Here is a 21,528-nt window from a genome sequence, read left to right as displayed (position 1 = left end):
GAGACCCAGTTTTAGTTTCGTTTTAAATTTACTTTGAATAAGATTAGGTCTACTTTCACTTGTACTTTCGGTTCTACTTAATTTAAAAAACAGATTTGTGTGTGAGTGTGAACTCATCAGCAAGAACGTCTGCTTGAGAGATTGTAGAAACAGCATGCTCACCACGACCCGCTCAGGGATACAGTACTTAAATTCCTCCAGTTAAATCAGTTCTCAGAGCGACGCGTAATCATTTACCTCAGTGGCACTACACCACTTACAGGACACCTTTCTCACGCACGAATTCCACAAAAGTCTGGGAAGACGCTTTCTTAAGGTTTCGAAAGTTCTGACGGTATGCCCCTGGGACAAGCTCATAAGCTCTTAAAACTGTAGTCTTAACCACATCACACCGAAGACTATCCGCGAGAGATAAAGCATTGTACCAGTAGTGTCCATATATCTTGGGGTAGAAAATGATCGCCTAAATGCCAAATGCGGAATCTCGAAGAGCTTAATGTCCACAAGCAAAGCATCACTCGCAATTAAAACAATATAAGATATATATCAATATATATCTTTTTTAGCAGAAAACGTTCCCGTTTTCTGCTATAAAATCCTCCACCCTTTTGGGAAGATCTTGTGGAGATTTGTGCTCGTTCAGCCACAAGAGTGTTAGTGAAGTCAGGAACTGATGTAGAGTGAGGAGACCTGGGGGGCCATAAACCATAAACAAAATAAAAACGATTTCTCCCATCAAACAGGAGATCAAGCATAATTAGGAACACTTATTATCTCATGATCACCATTATGCTGACATGGTTTGTATGAAACGGGGCCTGGACAGCACATGTGGAAGCTCAAACAAAGCCAGACATCAAGGAATGAACCTTTTACACGCACACGCACACACATGATCTTTTGGTCTCCTTAATGGAAGCCACTGTCCCTGACATGGCAGCTGGAATGCAGGTTGATGTACGTGATGACAGTCTATTGATTTAAGATACGCGGCCCCGTTCTGATGAAAGTTGCCGCATTGAAAGGAGTCGCTTCACAGACGCGGCAGGCTTCGCGAGAAAAAGAAAAATGAGCCTTTGTTAGCTGCCGGCGTGAAACGTGGCATGATCTTAAGAACGACAAGTTTCAATCATGACGCATGTGACTAGTGATTTATTGGGAAGTTCGAAGTCTGATCCTGGGTAATGCGAGAGAAAGGGGGTGGGGGGGTGGGTGGTTGACTGGAGGGCCTGGAATGAATACACATTTATCTCAGTGAACCTTGCAGGCTCTCATTCCAGACCTCTGTCACCTATCCTCAGCAAAACCTGCCAAACGCTAAAATGGGTAATGATGTAAGAAGAAGAAAACATACATGTATAGCAGTCAATAAAGAGATGTGCAAGAATAGACATTACTGAGCAAAAGGAGGCCCAGATGCACTATTCAGACAAAAGTACTGCGACACCTGACTTTGCCAGCCATATGTGGTTCTTCTCCAAACTGTTACCACAAAGTTGGAGGCACATAGTTGTATAGGAATGTCTTCTGGATGTGAACCTGAACCTGTTCCAGCATGACAATGCCCCTGTGCACAAAGCAAGCCCCATGAAGATATGCTTTGAATGGGTTGGAGTGGAAGATCTTAATGGCCTGCTATGATGCTATTGAATTCTACCTTTGGGATGAATTGGAATGCTGGTTGCACCTCAGGCCTCCTCACCCTACATCAGAATCTTGCAGAATGAGCACAAATCTCCACACACTAGAATCTAGTAAAACAGCTTCAAATATAAAAAAAAAGTCAAATATGGAATGTACTAATCTTATGGTCAGATGTTCACAATCTTTGATAGTGTATACAGATTATATACTGAGTCTGTTTATAAAAAAAAATAATAATAATAATCACCCCACAACACAAATAAATGGCTTCCAAGGGAATGAGTCAATGCAAATCAATTTCCACCCACTAATCAGCTTTTTCTTTTCATACCATGGCTACCAAGTGGTGGGCATCAGGGCTAAGATGTGTTTCCTCCAAGACATGTGACTCCACTCAGCTGTATGTTTTCAAACTGCTGCATCACAGGGCAGTCTAACACACCGTTCCCCAACCTTTTCTGAAACATGGACCAGTTTTACGCAAGATAATATTTCCAGGGACCCGGGCGGAAGGTGGTGACATTAGTGTCACTGTGATTCATGAGTTAAAACAGATGTTCAATCTTGCTTTTGCAAAAAAGCAACATAAAAGCATATGTTTCATGGCGCTTTGTTGTTATTCTTCAGTTCAATGTTCCAATGTTCACTGCAGCATTAAATAAAAAGTCATAAAGATCCAGTTAAACAAAACAAATAAAATCTTTTAACATCTCAAAGATGAATGAAGTCTAGCTAGTAAACTGGAAGATTACTTCACAACTGATGTGTTTTTACATATATTACGTAATGTTCTATGCTGCACGCTTATCAGTCAAAACATATCAGCAAACAAACACAAAAAAATATATATTAAAGACTCGTACAAAAAGATAATGGAGCTGCTGTTGAGTCACATGCAGCCAATCAAAAATCTAATCACCTTCCTAACTTAAGACTCAGGATCTCTTGACCATAGAGTGAACACATTTCACATTCACACTTCCTGCTATTAAATATTTCTTACTTTAAATTCTAAACAAAAATACAGTATCATTGTTTTAAACTGTTAAATTGCAACTAAACAAACAAACAAAAAAAACCCACCACAAAATTCACATATTTCTCAGTCAAAGCTTGCAAGTGTTTAACAATACACTTTTCTTTCTCTTTTTCACAAACCAGTGACTCGGAATTTTTGGGGGGAATCTCCTCTACACCTGACAGCACTGGTGGATTCATCAAATAAATTTATGATTTGATCACTGAGTAAAAAAAGACCAAAAAAAATGCATTAAAGAGCGAATCTGCTGTGGATCTAAGCAGGAACGTAAATGATATACATACTCTCATATACAGTAGGTGGGATGGTTAATGAGAAGGTAAATACATCTATGTAAAACAATGTGCTGTATCTTTCTCCTTAAGTCTTTTGTGCTGTCATATCGAATCCTGAAGGATTTATGTGTAGCATGATTTATTTGTAAAAGAGTTCTATACTGATACTGTGCTACATCTATAGAGATTCAGCAGGGGATTCCCTACTTTCTTACACATGTAATAAACTCTAACTAAATGGTCCAGTTCTTTGTTTAGGTCAGTAACCTGTTGTGGACAAGTATATGAAATATGTTGCATTGCTTTGAAGAGATGCCCCCCCAAGAAAAATGAAGGATAGCGCCAAAATACGGGGAAAGGAATGATGAAAGAGGATGCGGCCAACAAAGTCTGTCGCATCGAAACATCAAATAGAACCGGGGCACCGCCCAGGCCCGCTTAGCTCACCTGACAAAACTGGCACAACATGAGGACATGCGGGAGGATGTGTGTGTGTGTGTGTGTGTGTGTGTGTGTGTGTGTGTGTGTGTGTGTGTTTGAAAAGGCCGGCCTAAACCAACAGAATAGGTGAACCTAATTTCCAATGACAGAGAACTCCTTCATGCTTGAAAAGCTGCTGAGTTTAATTATTAAAGAGAACTCTTTGCTCTGCAGGGCACGGCATGCTTTTTGAAGCCCTTATAAAATTCGACCCCGCTGACAGACTGCAGCCTTACCTGCACCGCTGACGTCGAATCCAGAACGTGCAGAATCTCATTAAAGCATAACTCAAAGCTGACTTCTCTTTCTTTTCTGGCCACTGTTGATCGCCAAGGCACAATGTACTCTTTGTCCCAGCCACGTTTTGTACATGCGGGACATCTAAATCTGTCTGTGTGGTGCTGTGGGGCAAAAGTCACTCACGGTGGCTCGTGTCTGGGTGCCGTACTCGGCCTCCATCTTGGCCAGCCGCTGGTTGGTGTCCTCCAGCAGCTCTTGGATGTTATCTGTGTGCTTCTTCTGCAGCTCAAACTTCTCTTGCTCCAGCTGCGCCATAGCAGTGTGCAGCTATCAGTGAAGAGAAGCATACTGGTTAGACGAAATCCATGAGCTTCATCCAGCTAACATTTCAGATCCCACACTTCCTCATCATTTCCCTTGCTGACACTGGTGATGAGCACAATAACCCTGGACGCCTGCTCTAAATTTGCGTAACCTTCGAGTTCTACGCGTGACACGTTTCTGCTAGACGGCACTGCATTACATACTATCTTCAGTAGTGCTTAGCTTGTGTGATTTAACAAATTAATCATCCTTACAAGATCTTACACAGCTATAACATCTAGTGATGATTATTTTATATCACCTGTCAAGGTTCCCATTTGAAAAGGAAGTCTGCAATCTATCTCACTCAAACATATGACAAAAGACCAGCCTTTCTGCTCCTCAATGAATTACCAACCAGACTCGTGGGGCATTCTCGCCTCCTGTCAAAGTTATAGGAGGGTGTTTCATGTGCATTCCTGTGAAATAACATGGAATTTATTAAAGTATGTTCCACTAAAAATTCCACCATCCAGCTGAGTTTTAGTGATCGCTCCTGCTGATATTCAGTTCTTTTTGTGCAGCTGCTAATATTGCTTCTCTCCTTAAACCAGAAACGATGGAAATACTCATTTGCATTTCGTTTATTAGGTTATCAGTTCTGAAATTAGTTAATATTTTATTTAGTCAGTAGCCCCAATATCATACAAGCCTAGGAGTACTGTCCCCTAGGAAAAAAAAAATTGAATTTCCTGACTGTCTGCCTGTTTCAACATAAAACACACACACACACACACACACACACACACACACACACACACACACACACACACACACACAATATACCCAAACCTGTTCTGGCATGACAATGACAATGCCCCTGTGCATAATCTGAAATCCATGAAGACATAGGTTACATGGTTTGGAGTAAAAGATCTTGAGTGGCCTGCTATAAAGCTCTGACCTCAACCCTACTGAACACCTTTGGGATGAATTGTAGTGCTGGCTGTGCCCGAGGCCTCCTCGTACGTTAGTGCCTCATTTACTAAACACCCTTGTGGCTGAATGAGCACAAAACTCAACAACCACACTCCAAAATCTCCAAAAAGTGGAGTAGAACAATTTCCAGGGAGAGTGGAGTTTATTACAACCGCAAATAGGGATTAATGTGGAATGGGATTTTTGATAAATGCACATTACAATTCTTAGGGTCAAGTGTCCATAAACTTTTGTCCATATGGTGTTGAAATATAGAGAGACAATCAGATGAACAACTTTAGAGGAGCTGGAAAAAGAAAACCTTCTGGAAAACCTGATCATTTTACTGTGTTAAATAATCAGGTTTAAATCAGATCAGCTTTTTTCATATTAACTGATTTTTATCTGCAAAATTCATTAGTTACAACAATAAATGGATATGTATTTATGAATATTTATAATATTCATAGATAGTCACAATATTTATAACATGAGTGCATTTATAGCTGTTAAAACAAATTTATTACAAAAGGTTAGTTACAAAAAGTGAACATTTATGTTGTTACCACAGTCCCACACTTCCTATTTCTTATCTCCTTAACGTAATGAGCCGCTGAGTCGCTTACACCAACCTTGCCTATCAGACAACCGCAGTGGTGGACGGTAACAAGGTAAATGCAATACGTTACTGTACCTAAGTAGCTTTTTCACGCTTCTGTACTTTACTGAAGTATTTCCGTTTGGGGAGACTTTAACTTCACTACAAGTCAAATACAGTGTGTGAAAAAAACCCTCCAATGTGGTTGAATTACAACAATTCTGCATAGACGAGTGGACCAAAATTCCTTCACAGACTCATAGCAAGTGACCGCAGACGCTTGATTGTAGTTGCTGCTGCTAAAGGTGGTCTAACCAGTTATTAGGTTTAGGGGGCAAACACTTTTTTACACAGGGCCATGTAGTTTTGGAATTTGTTTATAATAAAATAATAATATAAAAACCTTCATTTAAAAACTGCATGCTGTATTCACTTGTGTTATCTTTTACTAATATTTAAATTAGTTTGATGATCTGAAACATTAAAGTGTGAAAAGGGAGGTGGTAGCTCAGTGGTTAAGGCATTGGGCTTTGGATCAGAAGATCACAGGTTCAAATCCCACCACCACCAAGCTGCCACTGCTGGGCCCTTGAGCAAAAGCCCTAAAACCCTCCCCTGCTCAGTTGTAAGTCGCTCTGGATAAGGGCGTCTGCCAAATGCCGCAAATGGAAATGGAAATGAAAAAACACGCAAAAAAATGAGAAATCAGGAAGGGGGCAAACACTTTTTCACACCACTGTATCTTACTTTACTACATTTTGTGAAATCTGTCGTTTGTTTTTATTTATGAGTGGATGACAACTTAACTGGTCAATCACACAGCAAGCATGGTCGAGCGTGCATACTTTTGAACCTGCAAATGATCCAAAACGCGGCTGCATGACTTGTGTTCAATCTGCCCAAGTTCTGCTTGCCTACAAGGCCAAAAATGGACCAGCACCATCATACCTCAGAGACCTCATCACACTTCACACTGCACCACGCTGTCTGAGATCCTCCAGCACTGCTCGACTGGTACCACCTTCTCTCAGAATGAGAGGTAAGTACACTTCAAGGCTCTTCTCTGTTCTGGCACCGAAGTGGTGGAATAAACTTCCCCTAGATGTCCGTACAGCAGAGTCCCTGCCTATCTTCAAGCGACGATTGTAGACCTACCTCTTCCTTAAACACATAAATTAGCAGTGTCCAAGTTTGCTTTGTACCAGTGTAGATTTATTCATTGCTAGAGACTCAAAGCCCTTTTGTACGTCGCGCTGGATAAGGGCGTCTGCTAAATGTCGCAATTGTAAATGTTTTGATTGCCGCTTGGTAGTATCTCCTTATCACCAACAAACAGATCAACTTCAGTTGAACAACAAGCAGAACAGTTTAGAAGTAATAAATAATGGCAGAAACTCATGACTCTGACTTGCCACAGCACCTGTGGCCTTATTTGTGCGATTTTTTTTTTTTTTATATAGTTCAAAAGAAGGTTTTGGGCTCATTTTGATAGATATCAATTATGGTAAGAGTAGCATTAGTGTCTTTTTACCTGATCTGAGTTGATTAAATGAGACAAAAATGATAATAGGAACATTACAGCCATAATAAATTACAATACTTTGGATACTTAAGTACATTTGAAGGCAAATACTTTTGTACTTTTACTCGAGTGAAAGTTTGAAGGAAGGTTTTAAGTCTGTCTCTACTTTAACTCAAGTACATGGATTGTGTACTTCGTCCCCCACTGGACACCAGCAACCAAAGCACAAAATCCAGCAATATGGATTGTGGCAGCGAAGGTGGGCCGAGCATCGGCTGTGGGTGGAGTAAAGACAAGCAAACCAGCAGGTAACCCGTGATAAGTTTCATCTGCGGCTTGTTACAGCCAGTCTACTCAACCTTGCCTTTTTTGTGCTTTCAGGTGTTTGGGCTGTAACCAATAAGAAGGAGCAAAAGAAAGCAGACCAGCTCTAAGCAGAGAACAAACAGTGAAAAAAGTGTGTTTAGAGTTCATGAATAAAAAGAGCACTTGTCTCTCTTTCTCCACACCCTCATAATGTGCATGTATTTTTCGAAAAAGCTGCTCCTGCACAGGGTAAATCATGCCAGAAGGAAAGACCTACAGTGCCTATAGTGATCTACAGTGACTGACAGGAGATTTCCCTCTTCCCTCCTTTCTTGGAAGCTTGCTGCATTTTGACACCATCGGTTCCTACACGTTCTCTCGTGTCACTCAGGGGCAGAAACAACCTGCAGCACTAAACACGCTGTCCACACCTACAGCAACATCTTGTGGGTTTAAATCAGGGCCATCCCTTTTTCCAATATTACTGATTATATTGTTAATATATGGGATTTTGATAATGATAAATTGTGTATTCTGCAGCTGTCCTGAAAACAAAACGGATAAACTGTACATCTGCTGCTAAGCAGTGAACAGAACTTCAATCACACAAACATCAAGCAACAGAAAAAGAGCTGGACAACATACAAAATGTTGTTTTTCCCCCTCCACAGTTAATACATAGTAACTCAGAAGATGCCTTCTCCTCTGCCTTAAACTTAAAGAGAAGGCCTCGAGTTCTGCCTCAGTATAAAAAAAGGCCTCAAAGTAAAAAAAATAATAAATAAAATACAAAGAGCTCCACAAGCTGAACCGAAGGCATTTGAGCCTAGCCGTACCTTCTTCTCCCATTCGTTTTTCATAGAGTCAGCACTTTGATCCGACAATTTCTTTAACTCTGCGATCTGCTTGTCTTTGCTCTGGCGGATGACCTGGGATTCACGAAGCAAGCTTTGAACTGTGGGGAAGAGGAGGAGTATAAAGAGAGTGAAAAAGAAACAAAATAAACAGTAGACCTGGCCGCAGGGCATCCCTCAGTCTACTTTCTTACTTTTCAATCTGAGGTTCTAACCCTCCACAGCTATTTTCACCATTACTTCTACATTTGTGTCCCCCTCTTACCTTTTTTCTCCAGTGCTTTCACTGCCTCGTCGGCTTCTTTCTGCTTGGACCGGTGCAAGTACTTCAGCTCCTCGATCTCGCCATTCTTACGATGTAAAATCTGCAACATAAGAGTGACCTCTGAGTAGCTTCGAACACTACTAGCTCTTATTTTCGAGCTTTAAATGCTGTTTGTTTCATGCATATTTTATTGGATCGCATTTTTCTTCAGTAGCAGGCCAACTCTGAGAGAACTTGTAAAACCTGCCCACATAAACCCAACTGTTGCCAATTAGATATCTGTGTCTCTCATTGAGTCTCTAAAACTGAGATTAGTTTCAATGGCTTTCTCCTATAAAGTGATCTAGAGCTACCTTAATTGAATTTTTTGAACCAATTAATCATTATTATTGTACAGTATGTCAAAGGCAAAACACCATATATGACAAATCTTCAGTTTAGAAGCTTCTTTACAGTCCTCCAACCATTCAGTTGTGATGTCTGAGTGTGTACTAAGCATTTTGTAGAACAAGAAAAAAGATATTCTGTGTATTCTGGCACTTCTCTGTATATAGTTATTATCTTTAATCTTATCATAAGCCAAAACTGGGTCGAAAGATCTTATGAATGCTGCATTATTCTCTCTGGGGAAAGTTTATTGTACTCTTGTGAAACATTGCCATCTATTTCATGTACAAGTTTAATTACTGTTTATTTCTGACAGGACAAAAGCGAAACCTTGCTGATCATTGTTATATTACATACTGGTAAGTATATGGAAAGTGTTAAAATAAAAGGTATGCAGTGTTTCCAAGTGAGGACTGGTACATACTTTGATAATGGATTTTATTTTCATAATGGATGTACATTGCTGTTTTAGTCCGGATGCAATAATAAAATTAAAATAATGCATACTTTGCAAACATACGTATATAAACACATAAGTGCTTATTGTGAAAAATTCCTCAAAAGGGAGGTAAAGCCAATAAGTCAGAAATGAACAGCATAGTATTTGCATAAACTTGGTACAAATCAAAGACGGTGAAAACATCGTCACTTGGCAGCCTAATCACCTAATTACTCAACACTTATCTACAGTATATAAAAGGTTGAGCATGATGTTATACTGTATTTAGATATAGATCTTAGCATCAGGTAGTACCACATGACTGGAATGTTTTTTGTTTATCAAGTAGAAAGGGTGTTACCCTATGCTATTATCTGTATGGGTTTAATGACTTGAATATATATCTCGAACAGTAGTAGGCATTGCCTGAAATTATATGCTTATTATTTATTTATGTATACACATCAAAATGCTGAAACATCCAGATGTAGAAATAGCAGCACTGTCAGAGGCTCATTTTAAGAAGAGTTTCCACTATAGAAATGACACTTTCATATATTTTAGAGTAGTCAATGTGCAGCTTTTATAACAGTACAGATTTACTGTCCTTTAAAAATACCTCTACAGCATTATTGTCTAAATTGCTGGCAACTAAAGAGAATATGCCTTAAGTTATAACAGCTGCATGTCATGTAACCATGCAAATCATGCATCATGTTCATGTTTTTGTCTGCTCGACAAAACCATACAAATTTGTGTATCTTGTATTAGCAGTTCAAATTTGGTGCTTTGAGTACAATTCTCTCATGACTACTGGATGTTCAACATGGCACCTCATGGCAAAGACTCTCTGAGGATTTGAGAATTAGAATTGTTGCTCTCCACAAAGATGCCGAGGCTATAAGAAGGTCAGTAAGGCCTGAAACTGCGTTACAGTACAGTGGCCAGGGTCATACAGAGGATTTGCAAGACGAGTTCCGTTCAGAACAGGCCTCGCAGGGGTCGATCAAAGACATTGAGTCCTTGTGCTGTAAGTCAGGTGCAGAATCTGCTTCAAAAACAGACGCATGGGTGCTGCCAGTATTGCTTTAGAGGTTCCAGAAGAGGAAGGTCCGCTTGTCAGTGCTCAGGTTTGCATGGCCGTTATCCCAGAGGAAGCCTCTTCTGAAGCTGGGTCACAAGAAAGCCCACAAACAGTTTGCTGAAGACAACCTGTCCAAGAGCATGAATTACTGGAACCATGTCCTGTGGTCTGATGAGACTGAGATGAGCTTGTTTGGCTCAGATAGTATCCAGCATGTGTGGCGACACCCTGGTGAAAAGAGAAAATTGTGTCTTGCATACAGTCAAGCATGGTGGTAGTAGCACCATGGTCTGGGGCTGCAAGAGTGCTGCTGGTACTGGGGAGCTGCGGTTCATTGACGGAAACATGGATTCCAACATGTACTGTGACATTCTTAAGCGGGAACATGACGCCCTCCCTTCAGAAACTGGGCAGAACAGCAGTTTTCCAACATGAAAATACCGCCAAGATGAAAACTGCCTTGCTGAAGGGGTTGCCAAGTATGTCTCCAGACCTGAACCCTACTGAGCACCTGTGGAGGTCTCCTGTGGAGAAGCACCATGTGTCTAACATCCAGCAGCTCCATGATGTCATTATGGATGAATGGAAGAGGATCTCAGCAACAACCTGTACAGCTCTAGTGATTTTCATGCCCAGGAGGATTAAGACAGTGCTAGATAACACTGGTGCTCACACAAAATATTGACACTTTGGACAAAGTTTTGACATGTTTACTTAGGGTGTACTCACTTTTGTTGCCAACTATTTAGACAATAATGGGTGTGTTAAGGTTATTTTCAGAGGACAGTAAATCTACACTGTTATATAAGCTGCACATTGCACTCTAAAGTATATCCAAGTTTCATTTCTCTAGTATTGTCTCTTCAGAAGAATATACTAAATTAGTTGCCAGGTAGTCAGGAATTTCTGAGTAATTGCCTGATGCTTTTAAGAGTTTCCAGCATGCACAGGATGTCCTTGCCATACTTAGAGTTTGTATTTTTTATTTGAATTGTTTTACTTTTTTTTAAGTCACATGTTTAGTCTGGTCCCAACTGGATGTGAGATTAGCACAGGCCTCGAGCATTTAAGATTAGAGTTGCCAGAAAAAAAAACAAAAAACAAAAAACAAGCTAAAAACATATTCCCTTTCATCTGAGGTGGTGGTCAAGAGGGGGGTCCATTTGTTAATTTTGATTTGGCCATTTGTTCTTCTGATGCACGACTCCCCGCAGGATTTGGGGTTTCAGTTCAAAGCTGTGCAACTGGTGTCCCAGCAGTCCTGCGCGTGCTTCTAAAGCAAGAAGGAGCGGGCAGTAATCGAAACCCAGCAGGCTGCTGAGTGAGGGGTAAGAGAACAAGAGACACCCACCGGCAAGGACAAGACAAGCTCTCGATGTGGATGTTGTCTTCAAGTTTGTATACCGTTTGCAGCAAAAGATGCACCTGAGCAAATATTGACATCCTCCCCGAAGGGCTTTGATGCAGATCTAAAGCTCTATTCACTTGTTCATGCTCTACAGCTGCGTACGGAACCGAACACAAATTTATTCCGGATTTAATGCAAGGAGCCATGAGAATAATTAGTGCGTATGGAGTCCATGGAAAGCTATCGAGGTTTTTACACACTGGAGGGGAAAACTCACACCAAACCAGTCTTCAAAGGGCTTTTTTTACCCCAGTAATAAGGAGGAAATGCAATGGAGCTTCTAATTTAAAATGTGCTTTCTAGGGTCCAGCCTTCACATCCCTTTTCTCTCATGTTCACTAATAAAGGAGGGTGTTAGGGCAGGAGAGGAGAGAGTGGACAAAAAGTATGGGGGATGGGGGGTGAATAGGGTACATTTCTGGAGAGGTGCGCTTTCCTTGAAACACTGACTTCTGATTTAAACAGGAAAAAGCATCCCCTAAAAGTTATTATTTTCACACTATGAGGAGGATGGGGGGAAAAAAAAGTCATAGTGCCCATCATTGGATTATTTGGCCTGTTTTAGTCCTCAGAAGTGCACTCTGCTGCTAAGCTTGTCATCCTGAGAGATGAAAGCCCCTGGATGAGACAGAATGGGAGAGGGAGAGAAGGGTAAAGAGAAGTTCATGGAGCATTTAGGGACACATGTAATTTTCTAATCGCCTTCTTAAGAGAGAGCATTTCAGCCGGCACATGGGAAAGTCATGACGGGGCGGGAGAGTCCGGCGCCTGCTTTTTGGGAGATGTGCTGCTTTTAGGCAGCGCCATTTCAGGCTTTTAGTGCATCTTTTGTGTGTGCGCGTGTGTATGTGTGTAAAGAGACGCAAAGCCGCCTGTGACTTTTCTCTCTTTATGAGGGGTATATGGACTTTGAAACAGATTAAAACAGACATGTCTTTAGCAAGAAATAGAAATAGGATCAACTTTCAACTCTCAGGATTAAATTTAGCAACAGGTGCACCTGCATAGCTACTTATTATTAGTCAGCAATTATGACAGAATGCGAGTGTTACCTATACACACTAAAACCTCTTACTTCTGCCCTAATAGCTGAGCTATAATTAAAATAATCCAGTTTTTCTAATAACCCAATTATTTTAGTCATTAATTACAAACACATGGGATTAAGATTTGCATCTTTGTTTCATTCAGACAAACGTCTTTTGTATTTATTATTATTTTCTGGCTGCACTGGAGGTTTTTTTTTTATCTAGAAACATCGCACAGTGGATACCAATCAAGAGGAAATCTTTCAATCCAGGTTTTATTGATTATGTAAGAGAGAGACTTATTTGTATGTTATTTGTAAATCTTAGATTCCGGTATAATTAGATATGAAATTGAGTGAGACAAAGTGATGGTCGGTCTGGTTTCAGTGCCAGAAATTCCTGAATATAGCAGCCTGGTGTCAGCCCAGTTTTAACGTTTTGTGTACCAGCCACGTGATAAGATAATTATTGATACTTAACCACAGTAATTATGTTTTCACTGTAGGTTTATTACCTCATGACATCATTTTTGACTATCAAACTTCACTGATTTATCTAAACTTTTTTTCCTCCACCCTGCTAACAAACTAAATTAGCAAAAAAAGTGTCTCCGGTAGTTGTTCTTAATGACAAATCATAAACCTACAAACAACAACAAAAAAAAAACTATTTTTAAATATATTACCTGGTGAATTCTTAACTCTTAAACGGCTCTGACGGTACTTTCTGTCATTCAAATGGACACTTTACACAGCAATGGCTTTTTCTATGTACATTACATTTAACCCATTGATGCCATTTGAAACACATGGACCTCACAATAATCAATGAATGATTCATCAGGAAGCTGATAAAAAAGTTTTAAATACACCCTGCCAAAGATTATGCCAATAATCTTACATTGTCTTTGAGATAAAAGCAAGTTACAGGGTTTATCATTAAAATGCATCACTATCATGAGGCGCTGAGAGTGAGCCAGTGCAATGGGCAAACCAAACGGAGCTGTCAGGGGAAAGACGTGTGAACGACAGGAAATAGAGAAAAACCTTCTGAACATCAGCGTCGTGTCTCTGCTGGAGCTTCAGCTTTTCCTCCTGGTACTTGGCCTCCAGAACTTTGGTTTTCATTTCAGTCTGGGAGGGAAAAAAATAGCACACAAATCAATGTTTAAACTCCTTTTGTAGAGTAAAAAAAAACACTACTGGGACTGATCACGGAACATGAAAGAGATGTGCATTTTCGATTACTTTGACATTTTTGAGTAAATGAGTGTTCAAAAGCGAGAGCTTTTCATCATGCAATAACCATATTGATGCACCCTACAGAATGTATCTCAGTACAGATTAAACTACAGAAAAACTATTTTATTTTTTAAGTCGTTACCTAAAATGCGTTACAATAATCCTCTAGCCATTTTGTACAATGATCTGGCCACTGAGCTGTTCCTCAACTTATCAACTTCCTCAACTCACTTATAGAGCATTTTGTTAGTTGAGCTATTGAGGTATGAGGTAAACCCATTTAATTCAAATTTGCACCCCTATTAGTTAAGAAAAAATACTATATAAAAAAATAAAATCACGGACCACACCCATACACAAACACAATTATGCTACATACACCGCATTTTGGAGAACCTCTGGCCTACAATGTTTGTGTCCTCGATAAAACCTTGCAGCAGTAATACTTAGGCTAATATTCTGATTACTCTGTTGTTGTTCTGACTCAAGTAAAATAAAAACCAGAACAGAATATCTGAAGGCAATATCTTGGCTTCCTGACTTGGCATCAATAAATAGATGGTTAATAGAAAGCACTCGGAACAGACGAAGCCAATGAAAAGAGAAAAATCCAAATTCAACTCCCAGAGCTATTGAAAATGTACATCAAGCAGTAATGCTAAGAAATGGAGAAAACAAATCACAACTATTTTCAGGAGCTCTTGACAATGTACACAATGTACATTGTACACAGTGTACAATGTACCCTTTACATTAGTAAAGTCAGGTACTGATATAGGAAAAGGAGGTCTGTGTTGCAGTCCATGTTCACCATCCCAAAGGTGTTCAATAAGGTTGAGGTTAGCGCTCTATAGCAGGCCACTCAAGATCTTCCACTCCAAGTCATGTAAACAGTATCGGAAAAATGTAATGCTTCCTCACCCAAAGACCTCCTGTGCACCTCTGTTTGACTGTTCGGGGTCATACCACATAGTGCAATTGAAGACAAGTGTCCCAATACTTTTTGAATTCATATCAATTGTTTTATTCATCAACACTCACTTTTATGGTGGCACGTAATTTTCCAGGGGGGCATGAGTTTCCATTAAACAGAATCACGGAGGAGGAAATGCCAGCCACACAAAAATTCAGAGCGATCCATTGTAGGCATTTTCTCATTCATATTATAGAAATAAAACCATCAAAAGTTTTGTAACTCGTATGAAATTTTTTTTTTTATATTTGCTCAAGTGAAATACATCTCAACAATGAGCAAATCAGCCACAATGTTGTTTCCTGGCACAAGAAGCCATTAAGAGAACAAACAAAAGAGAGCAGACCATCTGTTCACTAAGCCTGAGCTGGTTTTGCTCAGAATGTGGAAAGGTAAGATGGAAAAAAAAAAAAATACAACTCTGTGGAAATACCACAAAGTGAGGAATCAATGTTCATTAGCATTTCAATCCACTTCTTTTTTCTTTTGCTTAAAATTCAGCTTCGGCTCAGAAGAAGCAACGTGCCTGGCTAGTTCTGCTTGCGCCGTACCGCTCATGTCAATAACAGTGCTAGAGTGAAGAAAGGCCAAGAGAGCAGTGATTAAGTTCCTCTCAGCCAGGCCTTGTAATTCAGCTCGATGTCTCTGGGATCAATAGTTCAACGCTTTTCTGAGGCGAGTTGCAACGCGGCTTCTCTGAGGCCTTTCAGGACGGCGAACCCATACAGGTCTGTATTATCATGCAGAGGTGTGTGCGGTCTCTTGTACTTTCATACATATACACATTAATTCAGGTCCTAGCTAAGCAGAACTGGGTGGGGCTGTTTCTCACTCCCTCACAGAGACGCACACTTTGTACATCCTTCTGCTGTGTCTCTCAACAACACGGCCGCCAGGCATTCCTGATGTGGCATGTTTGATCTGGCAAGTGCGGCACTTTTGAATAGCGCCTCCCTCGCCCCGGGCCGAGCAGAACCTCCGATCATTCATCGGACAGCCACTGCCTTATCAGATCTTCCCTAGGGCACAGAATGGCGCAAAAAAAAAAAAAAAAAAAAAAAAAAAAAGAGAGAAAGGTTTACTGTAGATGAAAGCTTGCATTGTTCTTTGACAGAAAATGGTATGTGCTGTATAAACGTAATTAGCACTGAGAACCAAACAATTTGTGTGAACAATCTTCGATTTTACCATAATGGACACTAATCGAAAATATTACACACAAACCAAATAAAACTCACAATATGGAAGCTTTATAGTGATGCTGCTGAGTGTTTTTCTTTGTTATTATGGGTGTGTCTGAAACAAACAGGAAGGCCTTCTTATGAAAGATCCACTCATCAGTTTTTAAAGCTGTTTATATCCCATAATCCTTTTCATCATTTACAGAAGCCTGGCTCAAGAAGAGAAATATATATAAATTCTTGATAATTACATTGACTGCAGAACATCAACACAGAAAATGGTTTTTTTTTTTTTTTTTTTTTACTGGTATTCATTGTAGCCGAACTGTATTTAAGGGTAAGCCCCTTGCCAAGATGCACACTGGAATCTTGACAACAACATGATGTATGCTAACTTTAAGCCTGTCTCGAACTGATACCTTTGTCAATATGGACACGTTGCCATCTAAGCCTCTGTCCTTTAAAAACAACGCATGATCCAGAAAACGTGTCACATTGAAATGAGTGCAATGTGAGTATGTGACAGAATGTGAAATAATTTCATATTTTTGGATAAAACACACACACACACACACACACACACACACACACACACACACACACACACACACACACACACACTTCTTTTTACATGCTTATCGTTTAATGTGATGCTTTGAATATAATGAAACGTTCCTTTTAATGGCTATAAAAAAAAAATCATGAGAGTTAAAAGAGCAATCAAGGGAAGAAAAAAAGAAAAGAAAAAAAGACAAAGAAAAGGGGGTTAGAGTTTCCAACAACAGCCAGCATATATAATGTAGAGACTCTGCCATGTATAAAATGATAAAGTAATAAAAAAAAAGCACTCAAAATGGTTGCTAATAGCAAATCATGCACTAAACAGTTGAATTAGTTCAAGCTGAATTAAGATTTGACAATTTATTCAAATAAGCAATGATAATTCTTCGCCTATATTTGTAAACTCATCACCGTTCACACTGTAGCAGTAAGGCAGAGGGTTGTTGAACGAGTGAAGCTACCTTTCCAATGTAATTGCAGCAATTATCCCTTATAATAGCCCATCATGATTTAATTAATATAGTTAACCTCATGAATTGCTCAACACACCCACCAATACACACACACACACCTTTTCAGCTGTCTAGCAGGAAATCATCTCTTGCTGAGGAGTAAACATCTGGCACTATGATAGCACAGATTACACGGATTACAGGTTAGGGAGTGTTAATTGAGCTATTCGGCTCACTTCTAAGAAGCCGGCTCACCTTACACTGTAATCTGCCACCGTCTTTACATCAGATAAAATCACACAGCGCACTGATTTCCAATGTGAGGATACAAGAGAGGCGGCAAAACATCAAACATTAACTGTCACGTACGTATCTTTCGTCGGGCGTGCTTCATACGCGCTCACCCGATCAACAAATAATCACTGAGTGTAGGTCGGAATGCTCATAAAAGCATATTGATGTTTGAAAGAAAAAAAAGGAAGATAAGTGTTCATTGATAAGGGTGTCTACAAAATGCTGTGAATAAACAGTATAAGGGCCATAGTTCTTATTTGTTTTGGGAATTAAATAAAAAAATATAATGAATCTCAAATCCAAGTGCCACCAAACAACACTGCTGGGCCCATCAGCAAGGCCCCTTAACCCTCAAGTGCTCAGGTGTATAAATGAGAACTTTTTAAGTCGCTCAGGATGAGGGTGTCTGCCAATGCCATAAATGTACAGTAGATGTAAGGAGAGTAAACTATCGGTCGCATTTTAGCGAAGTTAAAAATAACAAAACATGGCACGCGGTTATATAAAAAAGGACAATCAAAATATAACTAATCCTCCGCAATGTGCCAATGAATTAGACTGTTTTTAATTAACTATCTTTTGGTATATTTAAAGACAAAAGGGTAATAACTCTGTCTACAATTGTTAAGATCACAAAACTCTCACTGGCCAATCAGTAAAGAAATTGGTTTTACAAATGTGCTTTCTGAGCCATTAAATACGCCATGATTTAAATCTTTATATTCCATCATTCTTTACCGACCTTCACGATTATTTGTACCTGTAGAATGTCCAAAAATAATCAACTTTATTGAACGTTCGCACACTATATTCCAGCATGACGTGCTCTTGTGCACAAAACCAGCTCCATGAGGATATGGTTTACATGGGTTGGCATGGAAGATCTCGAATAAAGATCTCTGAACTCAAACCTATTGAACACTTTCGGAATAAATGACTGGAATAAGTGACTGCACCCCAGGCCTCCTCAGACCTGACATCAGTACTGACACCGTTGTGGCTGAATGATCACAAGTCTCCACAAGCACACTTCAAAATCTAAAAGTTATTGTATTATTATAACAGCAAAATGGGAGTAAATGTGGAATGTTTAAAAAGCATATAGAAATTAGGCATAAGCATATACAAATCATATGGTCCGGTATCCAGAATTTTTTTCCCCATACAGCATCATGTCCACAATACAAGTCATTACTAACAATATAAATGCTGAGATTTTAAAAGATTTTACTAACTATATATTTATATATAAACTAATATATTTCTTTCTCTTGAACTTCATAAGTTCAAACAAAACCAAACAACAAAAACACATTCTACATTCTAAAACCAGAAACCTGAAGATTCTCCTAATATTGTCTGACACCAGAGACTTCAATCATATAAATATCTATTTAAACAAAAAAGTCTATTTCAAAATGCAATTTTTGAAACCATGTCCCTGTGTATAAGAAATAAAAATGTATAAGATAATGCATTAATACTGTATATAGCTCTGATGTCAGAGATGCTGTTGTAGATGATCAGTTAACACCTTCTGACCAATCAGATTTATGGATTCAACAGCGCTGTGGTTTAAAGTTCAGTATTGTATTTCTTTCCACTGAAGATGATTTCAGTCGGAGCCAGTTACAAAGGGAACTACAAACGAATATATTCTGGCTAGACGGTAAAAGAAGGTCTTTATGAGCTGTTGTTCGGTTTGCTTGCAAGAGGATTTCAGAAACCTGCGTTAGACATGTACTGCATTTGTGCCTTTTTAATTATACTTAGACCGCTTATATATATATATATATATATATATATATAACTGACAGAAAACGTGCATGTGATGCAAGTTGGCATCTGTATCACAATGCAACGTTTTTAACATATTTGCATCAGTAAAAACCTATTTATTTATATATAATTATTAGTAGATGTCATCATGTTTTTTCCATTGCAATTATTTGCATTGTGTTGAATCAAATCGAAATCAGATAGCAATTGTATCGGAATAGGGGTGAATCGTATTGCACTGCTTCAATAGCTGCTTCATATGTAAACTTTAATGCATTGTATCGTTGGCTGTACATCGAGATGTGACTCGCATCTGCCTTAGTTATGGACATGCAAATCCCTAGTCAAAAACAGCATTCTCCTATCTGATTGGTCAAAGAAAGCTATGTTATTTTTGTATAACAGATGGCTTGGACAAGAGTTTTGCTTTAAGATATATTATTATGCATATAGATTATGCACCAACACAGTTTTTCTAGTTATAACTTGTACACAAGAACTTTTATGGCAGACTTTCCACATACTCTAACACTAATAATAAACAACTTATTCTTATTTCGGCTTTTCCCATTAGGGGTTGCCACAGTGAATCATCCATCTTTATACCCCACTGTCCTCTACATCTGCCTACTACCTGCATATCTTCCTTCACCACATCCATAAACCTCCTCCTTGGTCTTCCTATTTACCTCCTTCCTGGTGGCTCCATCCTCAGCATTTTCCTACCGATATACCCCATGTCCGTCCGCTGCACATGTCCAAACCATCTCAATCTCTCCTCCCTCACCATGTCTCCATAAAGTCCTACATGCGCTGTCCCTCTGATAAACTTGTTTGTAATCCTATCCATTCTCGTCACTCCCAATAAAAATTTCAACATCTTCAGCTCTGCTACCTCCAGCTCCACCTCCTGTCTTTTACTCAATGCCACTGTCTCTAAACCATACAACATCGTAGGTCTCACCACAGTCCTATAAACTTTCCCCTTCATTCTCGCAGATACCCTTCTATCACAAATCACTCCTGCCACTCTTCTCCACCCACTCCACCCTGCCTGCACTCTTATCTTCACTTCTCTAACACACTCTCCATTACTATGCACTGTTGACCCCAGGTACCTAAACTCATCCTCCTTCTCCACATCTTCTCCCTGCAACCACACCACTCCACTGCCCTTCCTCTCATTCACACACATGTACTCTGTCTTACTCCTACTGACTTTCATTGCCCTTCTCTCCAGCAAGTACCTCCACCTCTCCAGGCTCTTCTCATCCTGCTCCCAACACAAATAACAATATCATCCACAAACATCATAGTCCATGGAGACTTCTGTCTGACCTCATCCGTCAACCTGTAAATTCACCACTGAAAACAACAAAGGGCTCAGAGCCGATCCTTGATGCAGTCCCGTCTCCACATTGACCCAGTCTGTCGTTCCTACTGCACACTTCACTGCTGTCACACTGTCCTCATACATAACACTAATGAAAGCAGCTGAGCACTGCTGTGAAAGTTTTTTTTAGGAGGTATTGATGTAACGTTTGTGTCACCCTTAAATGCTTTGTTACATTCGGAGTGCTTTGCTAGGTTTGCCAGCACACAAAAGTCAAAGAACGTTTTTTCCAAGATTACATTTTCCAATTTCTTAGTAACATGACAACCTGAGATAATTTTTTTTGAGAGAATTGTTTAATATATTGAAATATTTGCCAATTAATAAGGCATAAGCAGAATTACACCATGCAGCTCTTTTGATTAGACTCAAATAATTCACTTCAATGATAAACAGTTAAACACTCCATACATGAAAGTGTCCTAAAGGCACTTTATCACATACAAGTCCACTTTCGATATAGAATCGCTACCGTTCATCTAATTAATCTACTGATTCAACGTCTGACCGATAGCTGTCTCATCCCCTGCCAAAACCAGCCACAGTAAAGAGGTAATGACACTAGTGCGTGATTCAAACGGACTACATACTACATGTGGGAAAGATGCCTAAACCACAGCCACACAACACATTTAGATTAGATTCTCATTACCGGCTTAAATCACTCATGGCTGCAAACACACACACATACACAGGCGTGTTACGAGGTGTGAGATTAAGAGGATGATGAGCTGAAAAAGACGAGCTGTGCGGTTCTCACGAGAACCTGCTCTAGCGAAACCTGCACTTAGCCACCTTAATCTG

The 21,528-nt window shown here is 39.6% G+C and overlaps 1 protein-coding gene across 13 annotated transcripts in view; it reads right to left on the bottom strand.

The window, feature by feature from the left end:
* cep112 (centrosomal protein 112) overlaps positions 1 to 21,528 on the bottom strand; it is a 139,609-nt gene that overhangs the window by 75,235 nt on the left and 42,846 nt on the right. For all 13 annotated transcript variants that reach the window (XM_046866277.1, XM_046866283.1, XM_046866284.1 and 10 more), the window contains 4 exons: positions 13,897 to 13,983; positions 8,505 to 8,604; positions 8,222 to 8,340; positions 3,862 to 4,005 (listed from right to left, as the gene is read on the bottom strand). In XM_046866277.1, coding sequence (XP_046722233.1) covers positions 3,862 to 4,005; positions 8,222 to 8,340; positions 8,505 to 8,604; positions 13,897 to 13,983 — 450 coding nt within the window. The remainder of the gene's footprint in view (positions 1 to 3,861; positions 4,006 to 8,221; positions 8,341 to 8,504; positions 8,605 to 13,896; positions 13,984 to 21,528) is intronic.

Source organism: Silurus meridionalis, chromosome 14 (assembly GCF_014805685.1).
Source record: "Silurus meridionalis isolate SWU-2019-XX chromosome 14, ASM1480568v1, whole genome shotgun sequence".
NCBI lineage: Eukaryota > Metazoa > Chordata > Actinopteri > Siluriformes > Siluridae > Silurus > Silurus meridionalis.
Note: the sequence above shows the minus strand (reverse complement) of the source record. Positions and strands in the feature narration are given on the sequence as shown.